Raw genomic sequence first — 19222 nt, forward strand, 5'->3', positions numbered from 1 at the left:
ACGAACCTGGGTGCACGAATGGCAAAACGTCATTTTTTCGGATGAATCCAGGTTCTGTTTACAGCATCATGATGGTCGCATCCGTGTTTGGCGACATCGCGGTGAACGCACGTTCGAAGCGTGTATTCGTCATCGCCATATTGGCGTATCACCCGGCGTGATGGTATGGGGTGCCATTGGTTACACGTCTCGGTCACCTCTTGTTCGCATTGACGGCACTTTGAACAGTGGACGTTACATTTCAGATGTGTTACGACCCGTGGCTCTACCCTTCAATCGATCCCTGCGAAACCCTACATTTCAGCAGGATAATGCAAGACCGCATGTTGCAGGTTCTGTGCGGGCCTTTCTGGAGACAGCAAATGTTCGACTGCTGCCCTGGCTAGCGCATTATCCAGATCTCTCACCAACTGTAAACGTCTGGTCAATGGTGGCCGAGCAACTGGCTCGTCACAATTCGCCAGTCACTACTCTTGACGAACTGTGGTATCGTGTTGAAGCTACATGGGCAGTTGTACCTGTACACGCCATCCAAGCTCTGTTTGACTCAATGCCCAGGCGCATCAAGGCCGTTATTACGGCCAGAGTTGGTTGTTCTGGGTACTGATTCCTCAGGATCTGCGCACCCAAATTGTCTGAAAATGTAATCACATGTCAGTTCTAGTATAATATATTTGTCCAATGAATACCCGTTTATCATCTGCATTTCTTCTTGGTGTACCAATTTTAATGGCCAGTAGTGTATATAGTAGTCATATTGGAGGGCTGGCTAGCGCCCTTGTCATATCGGTGAGTAATTGAACAGTTCGATGTGGTATGTCAATCTGATGTCGTGAGAGGTGAGTTACATGTGTCCGCAGAGTGGGTTGTCACCGCAGTTATCTTCGTTAAAAAGTCAACCATATGCAGAACTTGTTTCAGAGCTTGAAACCCATCACCCGCTCTGGTGGCAACTTTTCTCTCTTTTCGTCATCACCACTTTCATTGGTAGGCCTACGTGGGTTATTCAGTTATGTCACGGACTGAGCCAGAATGAAGTGTGCATGTCTGAACAAAAATTACGTACGCTGGTATTTTTAAATATTGTACTGCGTCTTTTTGATTAATTGTGCAGCTAAACCGTGTCTTTGCCTCCTCTGCGGACGCCGTCTCGTGTGCACCTTCTTCGGCGCTAGCAGCTCCGAATTTTCCTTACTTCTCTACTTTCTACCAAACAACAGAAAGCCTTTCTTCGTAAGTACGAATATATCAATCTCTGTTATCCTACACGGAACAACTGCACATACAATTCCATGCACAGACAAACATCGGACACTGATTCTTTCAGATGTGCAATCACTCCAACTCTGTCCAGGTGTGTCAACTAAAAGAAAAACACTCCCTTCCGTGACAACATCTTGATTGTCACAGTCTTCTCTATTTCATGGCACGCAGTACATCTCCACTGTGAGATGTCAAAGCACGGAGTAAACTGTCAAAGCAGCATTCACCGCAACGCGTAGGGGGAAAAGAAAGTTGCTCTCGCCGCCCTGTCTTCAAGATGGGCGGCGTCCAGCCACACCAGAATACCTGCAAAAAAAAGAAAAAAGAATACTTTCATAGGTAGCAGTCATCATTCGTAGATAGTATAGACGTTGGGCAGCACGTCACTTTACAAAAGCGATACGTTTTGTCGCACTACTTATGGAATTACCAGTTAGACGTCATTTACAATGTTTGCAAAAATTCGAAAAAAAATATTAGAAGTTTCTGTTTTTAGTCTAAATTACGATGGAGTACATTGCGACAGAAACTTATTGGCAGATGTTTCGGAAAAAACCTAATGTTACAAGAAATTATGAAGAAAAATATTTTTTACTTCAACCTGTGGAATCAGCCAGGAGCACTGATGGTCTGGTGAATGGTGGATGGTAAACAGTACAGGCAAGAAGTAAAACAAAGTTTTGTAAATGTAATAGTACAGAAGAGTGAGCTTTATTCATTAATGAGATATCGCAAGAAGTGTACAGTAAACAGCTGAGAAGAATGCCTACAACAGCTTAGGCAGGTAGCAAGGAAACAGTCCTTCTGCTCGTTCACTTCTGCCCTGCGCCAGCCCGTGAACTGTCTCTCTGAAAAATATTGCCTTACCAGAAACTTTAGTGGCAGCCTTGTTGTGTGCCGTTTTTCGCTCGTCATGGATTCACAGTTTCTTCCGTTTTTTTTTATTAGGGCTATTTTCTTTTGAACTTCCGACTGGTCACAAATTTAAAACCATTGTGAAAAATCCATTAAAGTTTTACGGAGATGTGTTGCGCAGTGTCTCTAGCATGCATGTCTATCGCGTCATGCCGCAGTTTTCAGTTCTGAGTGCACTGTGAGCATATAAAAATGCCTAGAACAGTATTGTCTCCTGCCAAGTGTGAAGTGGCTGCTGAGGGGTTGCTCCTGATTTCATGCAACCCGCATAACGCAACTGTCACGCATCTCATTCCTTATGACAATTCTTGTCCACATTCTGTAGGTGCAGTGAAGACATTGCTGCAGCGTTTTCGATTAGAAGTGTTTGGTCTGCCACCGTACTGCTGACACTTGACTCTCTCTGATTTTCATCTCTTCGCTCACATGAAATGCTGACTATGATGACAGCATGACAACGAGCTCCAGACCATTGTATGGAATTGGCGGAAATCACAGGTGGCTGCCTTGTCTGACGAGAGTGTTGGAAAGTTTATACCACACTAAGACGCACTGTGACAAACGTTTAAATGGCGACTATATAGAGAAATACCTGGAAGATGTAGCTAAATGTTCCACAGAAAACATTTTTTTTATTTTAACTGTGCTTTCCATTTTACGACTGATTGGCGGTTGATAAAAAATAGTCTTTTTTTACAGCTGCGTTGACATAGGGGATAATTCAAGTGAAGCGTAAATGAAGACATGACATCCACATTAAAAGCAAGCAACAGACGAGAAAATCCTATCATTGGCGATATTTTATCTGGGCCAAACGAAACATGTATCGTAATGAACAAACACATTTCAGTAGCCGCATACACAGTACCAGTATTAATAAATTATTGATATATCACTTACTGATAGCATGTACACAAATGCAGAATTCGACCGACTTACTTCGGAAGTAGCAGTACAGGGAAAACGTTAGGCGGTTTAATGTATTTACGTCGCTGGTACCTCTTCAGGTAACTCACAGCTACAGTTTTCATGTAGTTGCTTTCATGTAAATATTTCTAGAACAGCGAAAACTGTACCGTGTAGCACACATTACCCCAACTCACAGCCGTATTACTCATTCTTCTCAGATGCAGAGTGTAATATAAGATGTTTTGAGTTCTACAGCATCTGACAGGTAGCAGACTGACTCATAATGTCATAGCAAGGACAGATGGCCACAGCGAGCGTTTTAGTGGTAAATTCAGGATTCGCTCATTTTGAAACTGATATTTTAAGACAAATAATTTGTGGGAATATTATAAGTAGTTCATTAAAAGTGAAGGTGCACCCAGTTAGCCAATAAGATCATTTGAAACTTATAAATAAAAAAGTTGTAATACATCGCTATTAATATCTTAATGATCTGAGTTCTTATTCATTTTATTATCTCATCAATATATTAAATCATAAATTGTAGCAAAATTTTGCACAATGAAATAATAAATATTAGATGCTATGTTATAGGATTTTAATTTGAAAATTGCTGAGAAAGATATTATTCCAGACTAGTTATTAGAAAATCTCCTCTCGAAGTGCGCACACCACGAATTTAGCCTAATGGTCTATAGACTATGGTACAGACAACTCAAAATAGCTTTCTATGGAAAAAGATCTAAAGAAAAGTGAAAAAATAAAAACGAAGAAATGTAAAATATACTCAAGTAACTCGCATATTTCGTAATTTCAAGCTGTTTTCTGTCATTTTTTTGTCCAAGCTGGGAGAATGTGGTTATCGTCATTTTTATTTGCAGGTGGTTCGAAACAGCGGTTATGGATCAGACAAATTTTCTCTCGAGAGGAATAGTGATGGAACTGCATCGTTGAAAGCAATTAAGCCATTGGACTATGAAGACGTCCACGGCAACGTATTGAGATTCAAGATTCAAGTTACCGATAAGGTTAGTAAAGACTGACCTCCAAAAGCATAACAATATAGTTCCCCGGAAGCGTTAATGAAGAATGTGTATTTTATCGTGTGTAGCTGCATGCAGCAGTGTGTGGTTCTTAACATCTACAGTAACATTTAGTTACGGCTAGTCAGAGGCGAATAAGTTTTAATTCCAACTGAAATACACAACTAAAACTTTTTTCTGTTAACTATAGATAAAGCCCCGCAGTTTACTTTCAGTTAACGGCTGTTCATTGTGTTATTCTCAATTGCAGAATGAGAATGATACTACACAGCAACACCATACGACTTACTCGTGGGTTTCTGTTAAACTCAGGGACATCAACGACAACTTCCCAGTATTTCAACAGCGCAATATTGAGGTTGCAATATCAGAAGACGCTACTGTGGGAAAAGTAATTGCAGCCTTTGAAGCGAGAGATGCAGACCAGAACGGAAAAAGTGGTGTGACTTACGCCATAGACCAAAACTCCAATAGAGGAAGGCACTTCCACGTAAATTACTTTGGTCAGGTGCTTCTCGAGAGAGAACTCGACAGGGAAGACGTGTCTCGTCATGTCGTAAGTAGCAAGTCATTATCAAATTATGAGCGGTAGGAAGGCATAAATGGAAAAACATATTTTAGTGAAGAGCAAATAAAGTGTTATAACTTTATAGGAGACCAGACACAGACTAGTAATTTCAGTTACCGGTTTAGCTTCTTGTGAGTCTTCTGTTACAGACGTCTCAGTATGTTTGGCATAGTGTGAAAATAAATTAAGCCATGTTAGGCTGTTGTCTGTATTTCACCTATGAAGTACGAGAGGAAATGCACCCGAGTGAGGGAATGTCTTAAAATACAAGTTTTAAATATCTTCCTGTAGCTTCAGGTCAATCTGCTGTTATTACACAACACAATGTCTGCCAGTAAAATGGTGACAGCTCTGTTCCGCATCTTTACGCCAATATTTTGCTACTAGAGCTGTGTCAAATCAATTTCCATGCACGAATTTTCTCGTCGTCAGTTTTAAGTCAAATTTTGTCTGTTTGTATGCTTGGTGGTCACAGAAACCCTAGTGTATTATTACAAATAGATTGGGACCCGTTACAGGACAGCTGTGGGGCTATGCATTAAATTTACAAACTTATGTACATTTCTGATCTGTTCAATAGCACAACCCACGTGTTGTTAATAGTAAGTCATTACTCTTATAATATATTTTCACATGAAGCCATCAGGAATTGCAAATATAGGATTATAATGTGTTGTACTGTACATATAAACATAAAATAGCACAAATTAGATTACGTTTTCTTATTTGTAAGTAAGTATTAAAAAACCGGCAGTCACATGTATCACATGAAACAAATGAATCAGCTAACGATTAAATATATATATGTGTGTGTGTGTGTGTGTGTGTGTGTGAGAGAGAGAGAGAGAGAGAGAGAGAGAGAGAGAAACACTGCGTGCAAACTCTAGGAACTGACCGATGAGAGGATACAGAACAAAAAAGGTCTAACGAACATATGTCCGGAAGTATATGGTTTCTATGCCAGAGATCGTTTATTCAGTCATTCTTTGTTACAGAGACATCGGTCTAACACATGCAGTACCATGCAGTCACAGTTACAATATGTATGGTTTCCTCCTAGAGTGTGGTACTGTTCCTCATATGTCACGCCCTAGCGCCTTCTCCTGCCATAGCAATTGGTAATGTGTCCGATTCACTGCTCTTGCCGACTCACCTTGTGGTAGGTGCGATACAGCATTGTACACAATGGTTCCGTATTCGAATCGAGAGCTTGCCAACATGATTTTTACTTACGGAACGGGAAATGGCAACGGGCGACAGGCAGCAAGGTTGTATCAGGAGACCTATCCCTGCCGGCAACAACCATAGCATTCAATATTTGCAACAGTGTGTCGCTGTTTGTCTGAGACAGGGTCGTTTCAGAAAGCAGGAAATCATGAAGGACGTACCCAAAATGTTCAGACACCAGACTTGGAGGAAATTGTGATTAACACTATGGGAAGTGACCGCCACGTCAGTACCAGGCAGTTGGTCCGCCAGTATAGGGTAAGCCAGACGATCGTGTGGAACATTCACTCTGACAATTGTTACTACTCTTATCACTTAAAGCGCGTGCAGGGCTTAATAGCGACAGACCTTCCACATCAGGAGCAGTTTTGTCACTGGTTTCTTCATCAGGCAACCACGATTCCATGATTTGTGTCATCCATCTTATTCACAGATGAGGCCACCTTTACGTGGAGTGGCATCTTCAACTTTCATAATAGTCATCAGTGGGACAGTATGCAGAACACCTATGGTATGGTGACAGCGAGTCATCAGCATTGGTTTAGCTGGTATGTGTGAGCTGAGATAATTGGCGACCATCTATTGAGACCAGTGTTCCTTCCACATTGCCTAACAAGCTGGAACTATCAGCGTTTTTTATAGGTGACTTTGCTTCCTCTGATGGAAGAAGTGCCATTGATAATTTTAAGGGTTATGTGGCTGCTACATGATGATGCTCCAGTCCACTTCGCTGTTAATGTCCAGATGCCTCTCAATCGTGTCTTCCTTGGTCGATTGATCAGATGAGATGGTCCAATTGCATGGCCTGCTCGTTCAACAGATCTCAACCCATGCAATTTCTGGTCATGGGGCCATCTCAAAAGTATTGTGTATGCAGATCCCATTCCAGATGTGAAGACACTGGAGCAGCTTATTCACACTGCGCTTGACACTGTTTGGATGCAACCTGGCTGATGTGAACGTGTGAGACAGAACATGCTAAGGCCTGTACACGCGTGTGCTGAGGCACATGGAAACCATTTGCAACATATACTGTAACTGTGGCTGCATGCTACAGCTTGTATTATACCGCAGTCTCTGTAACGAAGCATGATTGAATAAATGGTCTCTAGCATGGAAACCACGTATTTACAGACAAAAGTTCATTACACGTTTTTTGCTCTGTATCCTCTCATCGATCAATCCCTAGAGTTTGTACACGGTGTAAAAAATAGTCCTCTATATGTGGAGTTAAAAAAACTGTCAAATTCTTTGAGTGGTGGTAGTACTCATCAAAACAAGAAAAGTAAGTATAGTAAACATGGGTCCGGAAATGCATACTTTCCGTGATAAACATGTGTTTACAGGGAGGCCTGCCTGATGCTCGTTTGCGGATATTAGCCAAGTCGTTGCATTGGCGCTCTCTCAAATTGTCAAATCTGTCAGCAGGGTATTATAATGCCTTACTCACAATACTCTACCTACCATTAGGTGCTCTGCAGTCAGTTATGTTGTTCAAGTCGTGTTGTAGGCTAGGTTAGTTTTCGTCATGTTTGTGTGCCTTATTGTCAGCCGCATGTATGTATCATGGTGTTTTACCTTCTACCAAACACAGCTGCACTCATGTTTTTACTGTTATTGCGCTGTCTGTACGTACAAGTGGTGTAGTACATTTATATTTGCTCGCATACACCGCTTGTTAGCAGTGGAGACCTACTACTTGACACGTGGAATGGCATAATGGTATTCTACCTTGGTTTAGCAAATGGACATAGCCTGCAATCCCGTGCCCTCTGTACTGAAAAATATCCACAGCTCAGAGTGTCCTCTGTAAGCTGCCTGGCAGACTTTTCCAACATATGAGGGACACGGGTTCCCTACCACCTTGTAAAACTGACAGTGGAAGGCTTCACACAGTCTGCACGCCTGGCACAGGAAGTGTATACTATATTCGGTGGAAGAAACCCCTTGGACCAGTGTGCTACGATTAGTAGCAGCAGAAGGCGTGTCTGACTCTCTTATTTGGCAGGTACTCCGTGAACAATTGCTGTATCCATATCATCTACAGCGTGTTCAGGCCATAAGGCCAAAGGACCATTATGGCAGACGGCAGTTCTCTCAATGGCTGTCGCATAAGTGTGCCGCAGATCCACTGTTCACATCCTAGATTTTATTTAATGATGAGGCAGGTTTCACAAGAGATGGTGTTGTGGATTTCCATAACCATCATGTATGAGCAGCAGTTCAGGAAATCGGGCATCAACACCGATTCTCAATCAACGTATGGACAGGCATACTTGTCGATAGATAAAAAGCCTATATGTGCTACCACAAAGGTTAACTGGGGCGCATTATCTGGACTTTCTCATGAATGTATTGCCTACCTCGCCAGAGGCTGTGCCATTGCAGTAAGTAATACAAATGTGGTTCATGCATCATGGTGCACCAGTGCACTTTCGTCACAATCTGTGTGAACATCTGATGAAAACATTTCAGGACCCCTGAATTGATCTGGGGGGGGGGGGGGGGGGGAACACACTTTGGCCTACTCGTTCCCCAGACCTCACTCCCCTAGACTTTTGTTTATGGGGACACTTAAAGGAATTGGTTTACGCATGCTAATCAACAATATGTGGACACTACAGGGTCAGGTCTTCAATGCCTGCCAGTGGGTACAACTACAACCAGGTATACTTCAAAGGCTGTATCATTCCTTACGCCAGGGGACAGAGGGGTGCATTGTCATGAATGGACGCCACGTTGAACACCTCCTGTGAATACGTGTTTATCGCATAAAATGTGTATTTCTGGATCCAAGATTATTATACTTATTTTTCTTGTTTTGGTGAGTACTACCATCTCTCAAAGTATTCACACTTCTTTTTGACAAGTAATTGAATTGCAGTGTATCAGATAGATATGGAGATTCCCCTGACTTTCCCAGAAAATCAAATTTTCCAGAAAACTCCCAATTTTCAGGGTGTCGAGGCAAGTTGGCACCCTGGGCTTTTGTTTACAGTGCATGTCCAGGACATAACTGGCAGGACCAGAGGCGGCGTGCGGTTTCAGTACTAGGGAAGGCTGCGAATCTGTTACCAATGTGGTCAAGTTCTAGAGTGCTTGAGAGTCCTGGGGCGATAGTAACAGCAGTAGTAATAAAGATCATTATTCAGTACACGACTCCAGCACTGACGTAAGTCTCAGTTCCCCAGAAGAGTAAAATGAAGAGCACTGCAAAAACAAGAATAAGACGTGATTTATCAGTATACAACATAAAAACTGCAGATACTGCAAATTTTGACCCTGGTCAGCACAAATCAAATGAGTTTATCTTGGCAGCTCTTAAAATTGGCGAAGGAACTAAAAATGAATTCATCAAGAACATATATATATATATATATATATATATATATATATATATATATATATATATGTGTGTGTGTGTGTGTGTGTGTGTGTGTGTGTGTGTGTGTGTGTGTGTATATATGTATATTTTCTACACCGTACTGGCACATAAGTTTTCTTGAGAATGGTAGCTGTCTGGGCATTTTGGAGTAAGCGTCCACAACCCGTTAAAATCAAAACCGTTCTTACTGCGATGTTTTGGAAACCATTTTAAGCTGCGAGTATAGCTGTGGCTTCTGCTGAGGAACTAAAAATTTCATTAGGTTACGAAAACAATTCCTTGTAACCTGTGCTTGGATATGCAGATGCCAGTCCATCTGCCATTATCTGTAGTTTTGGAACCTTCAGCATAAATCTCGAAATATTTCGGGTTTTATCAGCAATGCAGGTTTTTACTAACGGTTCTACTCCGAAATTTATTTTTGTTGGGATGTAGAAGACATCATCTTTTCAAGATATTTCGTTATACCGGTAACTCTTCAAATGGTTCAGAGGTGAAGGCTAGATTAAAGGCAGACTGAAAATTTTCGTGGTCTCACTGGTATTCGATCCTGCCGCAAATTCCTCTCCTACACCAAGCTTTTCATCTCAGGATAGCATTTCCAACCTACGTCCTCAATTTATTTACTGGATGTTTTCCAGTCTCTCTCTTCCTCTACAGTTTTTGCCCTCTACAGCTCCCTCAAGTACCATGGAAGTTATTCTCTGGTGTCTTAACACATGTCCTTTCACGCTGTCCCTTCTTCTTGTTAGTGTTTTCCACATATCCCTTTCCTCTCCAGTTCTGCCGAGAATCTCCTCATTCCGTACCTCAAGAGTTAGTCCAATTTTAATAACCATGGTAAATAAATTCATTTACTGCTGTTCAACCCTCTTCGTTATATAATTTTACATACTTCTGTCTCCAACACGAGTATAAGAAAACTCCTGTGATTGATCACTCCATGATGGTCACTTTAGTGATAAATCCATCAAGAAGGCTGTGAGACTTTTTTGCAATAAACAGTTGTTAGGATCCTACTTATACAATGAACAGGTTTAATTTAGTTCCACGTAAAGCAATGGATGTAAAGCAATTATGGATGAAGTTTAAATTATTATCGGATTCTGGAGACTTATGTGCCAAATTAGTGCATTAAGAAAGGAAAAGACCCACTTAATAATAAAATTCGGAAAACAGAGATTTCTGCACTCCCTGTTCAAAAAAAGGACGCAGATGTCGAAAAGAAAAAGTTGGTAGGAAATCGTGTGTCTATAAAAAGATTGATAAGCGAAGCAAACAGCCTCCACTCATTCGTTGGCGAAATATCTTGCCGAGAATCCTAATTATTTCTGGTCCTCTGAAAAACCGCTAAGCGGGTCGAAGATTTATATTCAGTCACTCGTCGACCAGTATGGTGTGGCAGTAGCAGACAGCATAAAGACAGCTGAAGTTTTAATTATTGCATTTAAACAATTATTCACGTTGGAGAGACGTACAGACATAACAATGTTACACCGCTGCACAAGCTCCCATGCGAAGCACACAGAAACAGGTACCCCTGGCACTGAAAAGTAGCTGAAAAAGTTGAAAACAAATCTCGCCAAGTTCAGACGGAATCCCAGTTCGGTTCTATAGAGTGTGCTCTTCGAGATTGGCCCCCTACTTCGCTTGCATTTTTCGATGATCTCTGGCTCAATGGAAATCTCCAAGTGACCGGAGAAAAAAAGGCAAATGACTCCATTATTTAAGAAAAGTAAAAGAACGAATCTAAAAAATTACAGACCAATATCCGTAACGTACTTTTTTTTTTTTTTGCAAAATTCTTGAGAGTATTTTAAGTCCAGTTATAAATAATTTCCTTGAGAGAGAGAAGATCGTAGTTTGCTCTTTTCCCGCTTGATAACCTGCGAACTTGAAGGGCAACAGGAAGATTCCATATTCTTAGATTTCTGGTAAACATTTGACACAATGTACCATCGTAGACTGTTAAAGATTATCCGAGGGTAAGGAGCAGGTTCCCAGATATGTGAGCGGCTCTAAAACATTTTAAGTAATAGAAGCCAGTACGTAGTGCTAGTGCTAGACGGCTAGTGTTCATTGGAGACAGAGGTATCATCGAAAGGGTTCCAAGGAAGTGTGATAGGACCACTCTTTCTCAAGACTGTTGATATTTTTTAAAAGATCTGGAGTCCGATATATCGATATTTTAAAGAATAAAATCATCAGCAATTGATGTAACGACAAGGTATCGATATAATGACGAAAGATTATCAACGTACTGGTCTATAAAAATATTGGCTGCATATTGTAAATATACTGTCAGTTTTAGATCTGTATATTTAAGTATTAATTAATTATTAGTTATTCTGTACATGGGCAAGCTAACTCCTTGCTTATTCGCTTTACAGCAAGAAATGGAAGGAAAACGATGCACGTTTACGCTTAGCGATAACCACTTTGCTGACAATGAATGGTAACTGCATGTAAGCGACACAATAGGTGTCCGATTGCTCCATTGTTCGGTTTCGTCATATAGCGGATTTGTCTCGAACACCTCATGTCAACTTCCCTGTTTTTTTTTTCTCTCATTTCTGCAAACGCCAGCGACATAGCAGTTGTGTCAAAATTGGTTGGCGTAGTTAAACGTTGCAGTTTCTGTTGGTAGCGCCGAGCGCCGATTACGTCAGCATATCCCCTCACACGTCTCCACCCTCCGAAAAATCCAACCTTGTCATTTAGATAATGGTCATGTTTTTCAACTACTGTTTTTGAAGAATTCCGATGTGTAGAAATACCACACTAGTTGCGTTAAAAATTGGCTTTTAATGCAACTGGTGTTCTATTTCTGCACTGCGGAAATCTTGTTATTCCATTCACATCGCCACTCCCCAGTACAACTGTACTTCTTTTTTTGCCACCTATACTTGCTTCAGACAGTCAAAGAGAAAGACTGGATGTGATGGGAGCTCAAAAAGTATTAAGACTACTTCACACGCTGAAAATAAAATTGTGTTCTACTACAAAATGGCTCTGAGCACTATGGGACTCAACATCTGAGGTCATCAGTCCCCTAGAACTTAGAACTACTTAAACCTAACTAACCTAAGGACATCACACACATCCATGCCCGAGGCAGGATTCGAACCTGCGATCGTAGCAGTCACGCGGTTCCGGACTGAAGTGCCTAGAACTGCACGGCCACCTCGGCCGTCGTTCTACTACAATTTCAAAAGAACAATTTCACATGTTTACCAAAAATTGCGGAAAAATATAATATAAAATAAAAAACCGGCACTCCATATTGCCATATCGATATCGATATAACCGGGAAAGAAATATAGTAAAATATATCGACGTTTTTGGAGAAAGTATCGATATATCGATATTTTGTCAAAGGTGTGGTCTGAAACAGACTGAAAAGCTTCCAAGAATTTCACAGGGTAGATTGTGTTGGGAAATAATTACTCAGAAAAAATTTATACGTTACGCCGTGTCCGAGTTAATTAACATTGAAGCTTGCCAATCAGGCCATTGCACCCCAAATTCAAGCGGCCCACCAGAGAGAGTATCGCCAAACGCGTGCTTTATTTGATTTCCTAATTAATACTGAACAAGAGAGCGATACAAAAATTGGACTAGGGACGATAGTAACGATGGAACCTGAGCCCAACGCTGAACAGTCTAGTGCGCTGTTATCTAAGCTATGAGAACAACTGGCGCTAATTGTATCTGGCGGGTCGCTTTAACTTGTGCGCGCTACAACCTGATTGGCTAACTTTGGTGCTAATGAAGTTGGAAACAGCGCAACATGTCGAATTTGTTTCTTAACAATTATTTCTCAGCATAACCTGGAAGACCCTTACCAATTTCTCAGGCTGTTACTAACCAACCTGTACAGACGATCTGACAAGATGAGCAGCAGTCTGCGACTCTTTACTAATGATGCTGAAGTGTCTGGGAAAGCGTGGTCTTTGAGTAATTTCAGAAGGGTACAGGATGACTTGTATGCAATTTCTCGTTGGTGTTGGCTTGTTCCAAATTCAGGGAAACTTAAGATGATGCAGATGAGTAGAAAAACAAATTCTGTGATGTTCGAATGAAGTATTGGAGGTATTCTGGTTGACACAGACACGCCAGTAAATATCCAGACTTAACTTTGCGAAGCAACATAAAATGAAAATAGCATGGAAGTTTGATTGTAAGGACTTTAGTTCGTTGGTAGAATTCTAGTAAAGTGTTAACTCATGTCTAAAGGGGAACATGTACAGAGCACGTGTGTGGCCCATTCTTGAGTACTGCTCAGCTGAGACCACCAGGTAGCACTAAGAGAATGCATCGAAGCAATTCAGAGATGTGCTGCTGTGTTTGTTATGGGTAGCTTCTAGGAATAAGCCAGTACCATATTGCGGAAAGTGTGGTATTTTTGGCTCTTGGAGCCACTACTTCATTCCCACAGATTTCATCTGATCTGAGCGAGGCAGCAGTAATAAAAGTATGATGTCACGTGGTGCACAAGGGAAATACGTCAGATTCTGCTACCTTGATGCAGCCATCGTGTGAAACTGCACCAACAGAAAATACTTGGGTTCTGGCTGACAACCTTAGTGAAAGTTAGGGGGCATTATACTCTTGTCTCGGTATCAAACCGCTTTTAAGTCTAGTGGCATGGCATTTGGTAGTTCACAGTTAAGCTCGGTCATCTTCAACTAAAGCAGATTACACACTGAGGTGACAAAAGTCCTGGGATAGCTCCCAATATCGTGTTGGACCTCCTTTATCCCAGTGTAGTGCAACAACTAGACGGGGCATGGACTCAAAAAGTCGTTGGAAATCACTTGCAGGAATATTGAGGCACGCTGCCTTTATAGCCATCCATAATTGCGAAACTGCTGCCGGTGCAGGATTTTGTGCACGACCCGACCTCTTAACTTTCATGTCAGGCAAACTGGGTGGCCAACCCAACCGCTCGAATTGTTCAGAATATTCTTGAAACCAATCACAAAGAATTGTGGCACAGTGACATGCTGCATTGTCATCTGTAGCTGAACATAACCATTTCCAGTCAATGATCGGTTCAGTTGCACTAGAGGACCCAGTCCATTCCATGTAAACACAGCCCACACCATTACCGAGAGAGCACCAGCTTGTGCAGTGCATTGTTGACAACTTGGCTTCATAGCTTCATAGGGTTTGCCCCATACTCGAACCCTAACATCAGCTCTTACCAACTGAAATCATCACTCCTCTGACCAGGCGTCCGCCTCCAGTAGCTGAGTGGTCAGCGCAAGAGAACGTCAATCCTAAGGGCCCAGGTTCGATTCCCAGCTGGGTCAGAGTTTTTGTCTGCTCAGGGACTGGGTGTTGTGTTGTCCTAATCATCATCAGTTCATCCCCATTGATGCACAAGTCACCGAAGTGATGTCAAATCGAAAGACTTGCCCGGCGAATGGTCTACCCAACGGGAGGCCCTAGTCACACATCTGCCCAGGTGACAGTTTTCCAATTGTCTAGGGACCAACCATTATGGTCATCAGCCCAGGAGAGGTACTGCAGGTAATGTCATTCTTTCATCAAAGAATGCCATATGCCATTAGCGCCAAATCTTGCCGCACTGCCATACATTTGTTATACAGCCCACATTGATTTCTGTGGTTATTTCATGCAATGTTGCTTGTCTGTTAGCACTGATAATTCTACGCTGCTGTTCTCAGTCATTAAGTGAAGACCATCAGCCACTGAATTATCCATTCTGACAGGTTATGCCTAAAACTTTGTTTTCCTGGCACTCTCTTGACACTGTGGATCTCAACATACTGAATTCTCTAACGATTTCCAAAATGGAATGTCCCATGAGTCTAGCTCGAACTACTGTTCCACGTTCAGAGTCTGTTAATTCCCATTGCACAGCCATAATCAAATCAGACACCATTTTGTGTGAATCACCTGAGAACAAATCACAGCTCTGCCAATGCACTGCCCTTTTATAACTTGTGAACACGATACTACTGCCATCAGTATACACGCAAATCGTCTCCGACGACTTTTGTCACCTCATTGTATTATGGGTTCAGGAATGAGTAGTTTGTCTTGTGATATGTTAATAACATGTGTTCCTCAGTTAGGAAGTGACAAAGGATTGTATTTTGGCTAATGAGAATATCTGATGACTGCTAATGACCTTTATAGATGTATGCATCATTACCCTACATTGTAGAGCAGTTTTCTACTTCATGTCAAGGAACATTCATAACAAAAAAAATGTTAAAAAGAATGATGGTCAAATGTTTTGTGAAATCATTTGTCTAAAAGTTATTTGTCCAAAAGCAAGAAATTAAGTATAATAGAGAAACGTTTGACACATCTTCGAATGATGCTCAAAATTATGTACAGCAGTTGAGATGCTCATATATTGATGACCTAAAGAGATCACTTACTCAATTTCCACCAGACACCTATCATCTAGTGCTCTTTGAAATTCTTTGTTAAAGATTTAACTTCAAATTCTTATTTTGCACCTAGTTTGTTGTATACAGTTCAAAGATCATTTGAAGGTGCATCAAACACTTCTTTAATCTATTTTGTTGCTTCCTTTCATTTTACAAAAATATTTCACAACACATTTTACTGTTTGTTTCTAAAATTAATATGTTTTCAATTTTGCTTCCAAAAAATGAAATATTTAAACATATTTAAGTATTGATTGGTATCCTATTAGTATTAAGAGTGTATAAGTGAAGAGGAAAACTTTCAATTTATGCTGTGATTTAATACTTTTTGACATTCCGACTACATTGCTACCAGCAGCTGTTCTTGAAATATCTCACTATTCCAACAAATTAAGCTTTTCTTAACAACACTGACTACTATCAAAGGACTTAATTTTTCTAATATATAAAACTATATCTCACACTGGTCAATTTGATACCACATTTGTCCATTTCCCACTTTACATTTGGCTACAAAAATCTGGACAAAAATCCATTATGTAATTTTCTCTCAAATCACTAATTTTTTCCATAATTACCCTGATTACTTCCAAGCAATTATCTTTTTCTCTCTTAAACCAGAACTCACTCTGATCAATCTGATACCACATTTGTCCCTTTCCCATTCTTCATTTGGCTTTGAAAACTTAGACAACAATCATTGCATAATTTCAAAGAATTGTTGTGTTTAGTTCCATCAGACATTTTAACAAAAGTAGCTGCCATCCCTGCAAAGTATCTACTTCATTATTTAGGTGGCATACCCAAAAGTCCTAGCTTTTTTCTTTCTGCCTCCACCACGTACCCCAGCTCAGCCATCAACATCACCTATCCCACCAAAGGCAGGGCTGCCTGTGAAAGCATTCATGTGATCTACAAGCTAGGTTGCAACCACTGTGCATTCCATGCTGGTATGATAACCAACAAGCTATCTGTCCGCATGAATGGGTGCTGATAAACTGTGGCCAAAAAACGACTGAACTAACCTGTTGCTGAGCACACTGCCCAACATGATGTTCATTTCAACGACTGCTTCAGAACCTGTGCCATCTGGATCCTTCTCAGCAACACCACCTTTTCTGAACTGCACAGGTGGCAAGTCCCCCTGCAATATATCCCATGTTCCCATAACCATCGTAGTCTCAACCTACATTAGTCTTTTGTCATTACCATGAGCCCCTTCCCTGTTCTCTCTTCAGCACTACTACCAATGCACATAGACGTTTTACTTCTCTCCTTTTCCACTATCCCCCTCTCTCCCCCGCCCTCTGTCTAACCTCCTGACCACATCTAGCTGCGCTACTCTCCACCTCATCCCTGCGTGCTCCCAATAGCAGCATTTCACTGTCCTCAACCTCTACCCTGCTATCCTCCATTCCCTGCTACCGCCTCCTTCTTACCCCCACACAGGTGCTGCTGTTTGCAGTCTGGCTCCAGCTGCCAGAGACTGATCATTTGTGTGTGTGAGCTGCATGTGTGTGTGTGTGTGTGTGTGTGTGTGTGTGTGTATGTGTGTGTGTGTGTGTGTGTGTGTGTGTTTCGTCTATGTTTGACAAAGGTCGTATTGACTGAAAGCTCACTTTCTGACAGTCTTTTTGTTGTGTCTATCTGCAACTCAGCATCGCTGCTATATCGTGTGTAGCAACTATCCTTTTCATAATATTGTTACATTCCACCCTGAGTTTCCATTGTTTGATTTAGTTTTTTATTTTAATTCCATAAAAGTCTGTTGTCAATATCAATGGACTCAAGACTTTTGTACTACTTCTTTGATGAGACACCTTGAAGACGCCAGGTTCTTCATTCTACATCTGGACACATACTTCACTAAATGGTGCATGGTGAAGGGAACTTTGTACCACTACTAGTCTTGTCCTTGCCTGTTACACTTGCAAATAGAGTGAGGAAGAGAGGACTGTCTATATGCCTCTGTAGGAGCCCTAATTTTGCTTATCTTATCTTCATGCTCTTTAACAAAATGTATGTTCACAGCAGTAGAATTGTTTTGCAGTCAGTTTCAAATGCCAGTTCTCTAGATTTTTTCAGTAGTATTTAGTGGAAAGAATTTCATCTTTCCTCCATGGATTGCCATTTGAGTTCAAGAGTTCACTAAGCACCTTTGTATTACTCTGCAGAACTATTATGACTTCAGCATCTCAATCTGAAGTGGCCTGATCAACTAGTCCAGAAAAATGGAGACAATTGCCTGCCGTCTGTGGTAACACACTGATTTGTTAGCCAAATGCTATTTATTAGTTGCGTATTTAATTGCTGGTGAAAAGGTGTGCTACTTGATGTTGCCATACATAGTACTGATGGTGACATGAAGTGAAATTTTCGTAATTATGCCATAAAATGCTCCATAAACTTAAATGAGAGTTCCTGGAGGGAAGTAAATGTTCTTTCCATGAAACATTATTGAAAAAGTTTATCAAATTTGCGTTTGCAGCAGACTGCATAATGAGTCTACTGCCACAAACATACAGGGGTTGGACAATTGGGGAAATACCATGAGAAATGCATACTTGAAGATAAATAGAGGTACTAGTCAAGCCTCCAGGCTGCACTGTTGTATTTGACTACATATGACACCTCTGTAATGTCCTCAGTAAGTTGCAAGTGTCAATCATGGTCAGAACAGTGTTCAGTGTAATTGTGAGTGCATTATGTCAGAGCTATGCGAACTTGAATATGATTGAATTTTCTCATTTTGAGAATACAAAAGGAGCAATATGTTTAACTTTCTAAAAACACTCAAAAGCCAAGATTGCATAAATATTTCTTTATTTAAAATAACCTGTTTTGACAGATTTTGCTGTCACTTTGAGGTCTTGAAAATCTTTTTGTTAGGAAACATCTTTATTTTACGTTGGAGATCTCACTTAAAATGAACACTGATTGACTGTTGGGCCACTTCTTGTTAGAATATTTTGTACATTGTGAATGAAACACACACAACACTGATGTAATATTCTACATATATTAAAATGAACATGTTTTATAACAAAAACATTTGTAAGACCTAAAGATGACAGTGAAGTCTGTTGAAACCAGTTGTTTTAATAAAGAACTATTTATGTGATCTTGGCTTTTGAATGTTTTTAAATCAAACATGAGCAGATTGTTGGTGGTTGTATGATTCAATTCAATTCATTATCATCCATTTTATCACATACATGATATAGGAATTGTCATATAGAAAGAGAGCATGATTTATATTTTTAACAACTAAGGGAAATAACATTTTCTTAATTACACTTTAACATTTTCTTGATTACACTTTACATATTTTGTCTTCTTTTTACATGCAAGATGAAAAAAAAATTACAAGTTTTATACAAAAAAATCTGTTAAGAGAAATAACATTTTCTTGATCACACTTGAACATTTTCTTAATTACACTTTACATATTTTTCTTCTTTTTACATGAAAGTTGAAGAAAACG

At 40.6% G+C, this 19222-nt stretch overlaps 1 protein-coding gene across 1 annotated transcript in view; it reads left to right on the top strand.

The window, feature by feature from the left end:
• The window catches only part of LOC126092792 (neural-cadherin-like), a 329734-nt gene that overhangs the window by 128064 nt on the left and 182448 nt on the right, over window positions 1-19222 (top strand). The window contains exons 8-9 of the mRNA XM_049908520.1: window positions 3969-4115; window positions 4381-4686. Coding sequence (XP_049764477.1) covers window positions 3969-4115; window positions 4381-4686 — 453 coding nt within the window. The remainder of the gene's footprint in view (window positions 1-3968; window positions 4116-4380; window positions 4687-19222) is intronic.

This window comes from Schistocerca cancellata, chromosome 7 (genome assembly GCF_023864275.1).
Source record: "Schistocerca cancellata isolate TAMUIC-IGC-003103 chromosome 7, iqSchCanc2.1, whole genome shotgun sequence".
NCBI classification, from domain to species: domain Eukaryota; kingdom Metazoa; phylum Arthropoda; class Insecta; order Orthoptera; family Acrididae; genus Schistocerca; species Schistocerca cancellata.